The sequence below is a fragment of the Bison bison genome, unplaced genomic scaffold, assembly GCF_000754665.1.
Source record: "Bison bison bison isolate TAMUID 2011002044 unplaced genomic scaffold, Bison_UMD1.0 scf7180017864461, whole genome shotgun sequence".
NCBI classification, from domain to species: Eukaryota; Metazoa; Chordata; class Mammalia; order Artiodactyla; family Bovidae; genus Bison; species Bison bison.
Genome location: NW_011495023.1, coordinates 12,069,141 through 12,076,955, shown reverse-complemented (window position 1 = coordinate 12,076,955; position 7,815 = coordinate 12,069,141). Strand labels below are relative to the sequence as shown.

Sequence of the window (7,815 nt, the reverse complement as noted above, 5' to 3'; positions counted from 1 at the left end):
CAGATGACACCACCCTTATGGCAGAAAGTGATGAGGAACTCAAAAGCCTCTTGATGAAAGTGAAAGAGGAGAGTGAAAAAGTTGGCTTAAAGCTCAACATTCAGAAAACGAAGATCATGGCATCCAGTCCCATCACTTCATGGCAAATAGATGGGGAAACAGTGGAAATAGTGTCAGACTTTATTTTGGGGGGCTCCAAAATCACTACAGATGGTGACTGCAGCCATGAAATTAAAAGATGCTTAGTCCTTGGAAGGAAAATTATGACCAACCTAGATAGCATATTCAAAAGCAGAGACATTACTTTGTCAACAAAGGTCCGTCTAGTCAAGGCTATGGTTTTTCCTGTGGTGATGTATGAATGTGAGAGTTGGACTGTGAAGAAGGCTGAGCACCGAAAAATTGAAAGGGGCTCTTGAGAGCCCCTTGGACTGCAAGGAGATCCAACCAGTCCATTCTGAAGGGGATCAGTCGTGGGATTTCTTTGGAAGGAATGATGCTAAAGCTGAAACTCCAGTACTTTGGCCACCTCATGTGAAGAGTTGACTCATTGGAAAAGACTCTGATGCTGGGAGGAACTTGGGGCAAGAGGAGAAGGGGACAACAGAGGATGAGATGGCTGGATGGCATCACTGACTCGATGGACGTGAATCTGAGTGAACTCCCGGAGTTGGTGATGGACAGGGAGGCCTGGCATGCTGTGATTCATGGGGTCGCAAAGAGTTGGACACGACTGAGCGACTGATCTGATCTGATATAGCACAGGGACCTCTACTCAATACTCTGTAATAGCCAAATGGGAAAAGAGTCTATAAAAAAAAAAAAAAAAGAAAAGAGTGAATATAGGTATAACTGAGTCCCTTTGCTGCACATCTGAAACTAACACAGCATTGTAAATCAACTATAATCCAATAAAAAAATTTTTAATGGCTTACAGCAGAAAACTCCTCTCATTGAACAGGTAGGGAAGCTGAATAACACACACACACACAGTACCTGTCTGAAGGCATCATTGAACTGCTGGGGCAACCTGGACCTCCCTGAAGGGAGGAAAACTCTGGAGAAGTGAAGTGTGATTTCTCCAGCCTTTTTCCTGTTGTAGAGATGTGTCAATTACCTGGTACAGGTTGCAAGTTCTAGACTGCAGGTGGAGGCCTACTTTTTCTTTTTAAATTTCTGTTGGAATATAGTTGCTTTACTTTTAAGAGGCCAAGAAGTCAGCAGCACTGTATGTATTCCCACAGGGCTAGAGAGGGAAAGTTGGAAAAGTACAAGTCGCTCAGTCGTGTCTGACTCTTTGCAGTCCCATGGACTATACGATCCATGGAATTCTCCAGGCCAGAATACTGGAGTGGGTAGCCTTTCCCTTCTTTGGGGGATCTTCCCAACACAGGGGTTGAACCCAGGTCTCCTGCATTGCAAGTGGATTCTTTACCAGCTGAGCCAAAAGTTAGAAAACAGTGCTGCAATGTCAGCCAAGAATTAGATGCCATGACCTCAGATATAAGGGACTTCTGTGGTGGGTCAGACTATAAACAATCTACCTGCAAGGTAGGAGATCTGGGTCCGATCCCTGGATGGGAAAGATCCCCTGGAGAAGGAAATGGCAACCCACTCCAGTATTCTTGCCTAAAGAATCCCATAAACAGAGGAGCCTGGCAGACTATACAGTCCATGGGGGTCCCAAAGAGTTGGACACATCTGAGCGACTTACAGTTTCAGAGAGATAAGAGGTACAGTGTTTTGTCCCTCAAGGCTTTTGACTTATCTTAAGTTACCCATGTCAGGGAATAAGAAAATATAATCAGAAAATGACTTAAGAGTGGTGTTTAATTCACTTTCATGCTGCTGTGAGAAAAAAATTCAAGCTCACAGTCCACCAATAAGAAAGTGCCTAGGACAGGGGATTCCAGGTAAAGAATCCACTTGCCAGTGCATGAGACGCGGGTTTGATCTCTGGGTCAGGAAGATCTTTTGGAGAAGGAAATAGCAATCTACTCCAGTGTTCTTGCCTGGGAAATCCCATGGACAGAGGCTGATGGGCTGCAGTCCATGGAATCACAAAAGAGTCAGACATGACTTAGAGACTAAACAACAACAACAATAAAAAAAGAAAGAAAGAAAATTCCTAAGACAGACAGGGTAATAGACAGACAAGGGGCATAAAAAAGTTGAACAGAGTCTGAACAGAATCTCAGTGACCTATTGGCCTTAACAAACGGTATAACATGTTTAATTCGGTAACAGAAGATAACAGAATTTCTTGCTCTGGAAATAGAAAAATCACATTATTGAACAACAATCTTGAGTGTCGATTAATATTAACTATCCCCCAGTAAGGAAATCTGTATCGTTTGTATGTGCATGTTATCTGACCTTGCAAATTACTTACTGATAAAAGTTTACATACCTTCCACGGAATTAGGAATATCTTGGCCCCATTTGGCAAAGTAAGTGGAGCCACCTCCTCCCCAAGGAAAGCAAACCAGCCTAAAAAGTGCATTACGATTCTGGTATACGCAGTTCACAACTTTTTCATTCCTAGGGAAAAAATTCAAATATTTAACATGATGTAAAGTCAGTTCACCTGTCCTAACTGAATTAGGTGTGTTTTAACAGAAATTTTTATTCATTATAAGGAGACTGTATTCATATGTAAAGGGATTGCCTTTTTTTTTTTCCAACAAGAATGACCAAAAAAAATTTTCGTGGATTCATTTTTAACAGTTAGTGTATATAAACTTTGATAGATGTAAGTGAAATAGTCAAGTATCTATACGTAATATTTCAGAAATACGTTTTATATGCACATTTAAAAGGGATAGACATGCTAATTTAGAAATCACCTTTTTCCCAATTCAGGGAATAGTTGTATCTACACAGTTTTATCTCAATGTCTTCATGATTTCAGGTCATCTGTAAGTTTTCTAGAGCACATAATTTTCACTCCCTTCTGAGTGTTAATTAAAGACACCTTTTTGCATCTGCATATAATCGTTGGAAATTTTACCGCAATGTCCAAGCATCCTTTCACCTAGTATTCCAGATAATTGTTTTTTTAAAAATTCAATATATATATATTCAACATAAACATTCAATATATATACATTTGCATCATCCATAATTTAAACACTTCCTGTAAAGTTTTCAAATTGATCATTAAATTATTTAAAAAGTTACATAGTCTTGCCAAATGTGAGATAATCAACCCTATGCTATGCTATGCTATGCTAAGTCGCTTCAGTCATGTCTGACTCTGTGTGACCCCATAGACGGCAGCCCACCAGGCTCCGTCGTCTCTGGGATTCTCCAGGCAAGAATACTGGAGTGGGTTGCCATTTCCTTCTCCAGTGCATGAAAAGAGAAAAGTGAAAGTGAAGTCGCTCAGTTGCGTCCGACTCTTAGTGACCCCATGGACTGCAGCCTACCAGGCTCCTCCGTCCATGGGATTTTCCAGGCAAGAGTACTGGAGTGGGGTGCCATTGCCTTCTCCAAATCAACCCTACTATCGTGATTAAATCTGTCTTGCCTCTCTCTTTTTTAGGTTCCCATTTAGTCAGTTGATCTCTGTGCTGTGCTGTGCTTAGTCACTCAGTCGTGTCCAACTCTTTGTGACCACATGGACCGTAACCCTCCAAGCTCCTCTGTCCGTGGGGATTTTCCAGGCAAGAATACTGGAGTGGGTTACCATGCCCTCCTCCAGGGGATCTTCCCAACCCAGGGATTGAACCCAGGTCTCCTGCATTGCTGGCGGATTCTTTACCAGCTGAACTACCAGGGACACACCCCCAGTTGATCTCTACAAGCATCCAAAACTAACTGATTGAGATTTTGTCTGGTTTACATGTGTTCTTTAAAGAGGATTTTGGTTTTCATGATAAAATAATAGAACACTACTAATTATGAGAAACTTTACACAAACTTAAGCATAAGTTAAAACCTTTCTTGGGGGAAAGAATAACTTTTGGAGAAAAACTCCTTGGCTTGTATCAGAGCATTTATGTAATAATTGCTAATTTAAAGAGAAAAAACAAAAGGGCAATTTTTTAAAAAAGATTTTTTAATGTGAGCCATTTTTAAAGTCTTGATTGAACTTGTTACAGTATGTTTTTTATGTTTTGGATTTTGGCGGCCATGGGGCATGTGGGGTCTTAGCTCCCCGACCAGGGATCAGGTCCACACCCTCTGCATTGGAAGGCAAAGTCTTAACTACTGGATGGTCAGGGAAGTCCCCCCAAAGGGGTAATTTTAATGTTTTCTTTTGAAGAGGGACATTATGTACTTGAGGCTACATTCCTTCTAACTAAACCTATTACCAACAAACTCACTGACCATGGATCAGCCCTAAATAAGAGCTTCATAGGTATCAACCATTTACTGGAAAAACGCTAGAGTCATTTTTTAAAGGAATACAAAAGCCTTCCATAGTGCCTTCCACAGTTTGGTAAAAGCTACATAGCTAATGGGTGAGTTTTCTGAACCTTATTTCTGGAAGCTATTGAAGAGTCTAGAAAAATGACTTATATTCAACATTACTTTAGAACAGGTCCATATTTTTTAAAGCCAAGGAGCCCTACTTCAGTCTATTTCAATGACTTGCATTCTCATGAACAAAAATGTCAGAATAAGACTAGCCTTGCCATACCTGAAGACTATGTAATCAGCAGAAGTAGGGGAGTTCTATAAGAAAAACGATACAAAGCCATAAACACAAAATTAGGTGTAGACACTTTGATCATTGCTGTTTTTTTTAGTTGCTAAGTCATTTCCAACTCTTTGGAACCACATGGACTATAGCCCTCCAGGCTCCTCTGTCCATGGGATTTCTCAGGCAACAATACTGGGTTACCATTTCCTTCTCCTGGAGATCTTCCCCACCCAGGGATCAAACCTGTGTCTCCTGTGTTAGCAGTCAGATTCTTTACCACTGAACCACCAGTGAAACTGTTTGATTATTCGTTTCAAGATAAAACCACCTTTCTTTGCCTTGGGAGTGGGGGTAGGAGCTGCCCTTCACTTATTTAGAGCCAGGCCAGTGTCACAGTGGGTCCTCAGAACCCACATTGATGGGGTGCCTGTCCTCCACAGCAAACCCACGGCCAGGATCTCACAAGAAGGTGGAGCCTGAGAGGGTAGTGCTCATTGCTGTGAAGCCTGGACAGTTAGCAGAACGTTCTCATGCTTGGGCTCTTGCCTGTCCTCTGCATCCATCCAATCTCCTGTGTCTCCTGAGAAAAACACACGAAGACCAAGAAAAGCTAACCTCCCTGAGCCAGTCCTCTGGGTGGAAGCCTTCTGCCTGCACTTGCCTTCTCTTTATCTTCCCCTTCTTCATTTTTGGTTTTGGTTAAATCATAAAATTCTAAGACTTTAGAGTTGAGAGGGATTAGAGTGATCATTTAACCCACTATCAGCAGCCTGATAGCTCAGCTGGTGAAGAATCTGCATGTAATGCAGGAGACCCAGGTTTGATTCCTGGGTGGGGAAGATCTACTGGAGAAGGGATAGGCTACTCACTCCAATATTCTTGGGCTTCCCTTGTGGATCAGCTGGTAAAGAATCCTCCCACAATGTGAGAGACCTGGGTTCGATCTCTGGGTTGGGAAGATCCCTTAGAGACGGGAAAGGCTATCCATTCCAGTATTCTGGCCTAGAGAATTCCATGGACTGTATAGTCCATGGGGTCACAAAGAGTCAGACATGACTGAGTGACTTTAACTTTCAAGAGCCTGTGGAAACAAAGAGATCTGAATTCAAATCCATTGATATGACATTAGGAAAATGACCTGAGTGACTGAAAGTCTCAATGTCCTCATCTGTAAAATAAGGACAATCATAGCATCTTCCTTACATTTTGATTAAATGTCTCAAAAATACTTAGCATGGTTTTAGGAACCCACAAAACAAAAATGAATGTTTTCTATTAATTCTGGTTTGACAGTTGGAGAAACTGAGGCCAAGAGACATTAGGTTACTTGCCCAGGGTCACCTGGCCAGTGACAAGTCAGGAATTAGAACACAAGTCCTGTTCATCCTAAGAGCTACTTCCCCACTTTATCCCTTTTCTTGTTTTCTCAGCATCAACAAACAGGTAGACCCATAAGTGGCAGGGAGTGGATAGCATACCTGGGAGGCTTCAGATGAGAGAGCCAGGGACACAGACCTCTACTCTACTTTTGGGTGTAAATGGAATCCTGCTTTCACATTTTTGGCCAAGTCATGGATTTACAATTTCACATTAAGCTCACCACCAAGTCAGTACCATTTTACATAGAGAGTAGTTGGTGCCATTTACAATACCTTACAGGACTTCCCTAGCGGTCTAGTGGTTAAGACTCTGCACTTCCAACGCAGGGTACATGGGTTCCGTCCCTAGTAGGGAAACTAGAATCCCACATGCCACACGGTGTGGCAAAAACACAAATGCCTTGCACTAGGGAAAATCAATGGCACCCCACTCCAGTACTCCTGCCAGGAAAATCCCATGGATGGAGGAGCCTGGAAGGTTGCAGTCCATGGGGTCGCTGAGGGTCGGACACGACTGAACGACTTCACTTTCACTTTTCACTTTGAAGCATTGGAGAAGGAAATGGCAACCCGCTCCAGTGTTCTTGCCTGGAGAATCCCAGGGACAGGGGAGGCTGGTGGGCTGCCGTCTATGGGGTCACACAGAGTCGGATACGACTGAAGTGACTTAGCAGCAGCAGGGACAATGGCCATCAAATGAGGTTTCTCTGAGAAGCCCCTTTCCATGTAAAAGGGCAACTTCCAGAACAGAGTATTAGAGCACCTGGGGTTGGAAAGACCCAGACTGCACACAGTGACATACCTGATGGTCTCAGCTTTGTCTCTTCTCTCCATTTTTTGAGGAAATGGTGCAAAACTGCTGCTCTCGGGAACTTTCTGGCCAGTGCCAAATTCAATACCTCTTTGGATATAAAACCTCTGACCGGCCTTGAGTACACTTTAAAATCTGTTGATTGTATTGATTATTCCAAGCCCTATTTAAAAAAAGAGAAGAAATGGGTTAGAAGCAACATGACAGATGTTATGTTGGAGTCACCCGCCTCAGCTCACATTCAATCATCAGTAAGTGCTTCCATTAGCTGAACCCCCGGCTAATGTAGAGAAAGACAAAGATGCAGCATTTCTAAAACTCTAGCTAGTAAGCACCCTGCAGCCAAATCAAGCCAAGAACACTCAATACTTAGTAGAAAATTGGAGTCTGAGGGGAGGTTTGCTTTTAAAATATTGGTGTCTTCATTTTCTAGATATTTATAAAGTTTTAAAACTTAACAAAGAATTAGGAAGTCTTAGAAAAACTTTACTGCTAATACCAAACTTCTGGGAGTTCCCTGCTGGCTCAATGGATAAGAAACCATTGCCAATGCGGGGGACATGGGTTCAACCCCTGGTCTGGGAAGATTCTATCTGCCATGGAGCATCTAAGCCCATGCCCCACAACTACTGAGCCTGTGTGCCTAATCCTGTGCTCTCCAACAAGAGAAGCCACTGCAGCAAGAAGCCCATGCACCGCAATAAAGAGTAACCCCCATTCACTGCAACTAAAAAAATCACACACACAGCAGTGAAGACCAGCACAACCAAAGATAAGCAAATAACTAAAAAATAAAATACCAAACTTCCAACTCTGCAAGCTGCAAATATTCAGAAAAGAAAGGGAGAATAATTACCACTCCCCAAGTGGACTTTATCCTTTTACTTCCTAGAAGCTCCTTGAATCATGTCAAGGCTCTGGATCACTCAGCTGTGAGCCTCAGGAGTGTTCCCCGGAGAACAGGCTGATCTCTCAGT

The 7,815-nt window shown here is 42.6% G+C and overlaps 1 protein-coding gene across 1 annotated transcript in view; it reads right to left on the bottom strand.

Moving 5' to 3' along the window:
- OLAH (oleoyl-ACP hydrolase) overlaps positions 1–6,898 on the bottom strand; it is a 27,137-nt gene extending 20,239 nt beyond the window's left edge. The window contains exons 1-2 of the mRNA XM_010859962.1: positions 6,830–6,898; positions 2,411–2,541 (exon numbers count right to left, since the gene is read on the bottom strand). Of these exons, the coding sequence (XP_010858264.1) occupies positions 2,411–2,541; positions 6,830–6,861 (163 nt within the window). The 5' untranslated portion in view covers positions 6,862–6,898. The remainder of the gene's footprint in view (positions 1–2,410; positions 2,542–6,829) is intronic.
- Between the last annotated feature and the right edge of the window lie 917 nt (positions 6,899–7,815).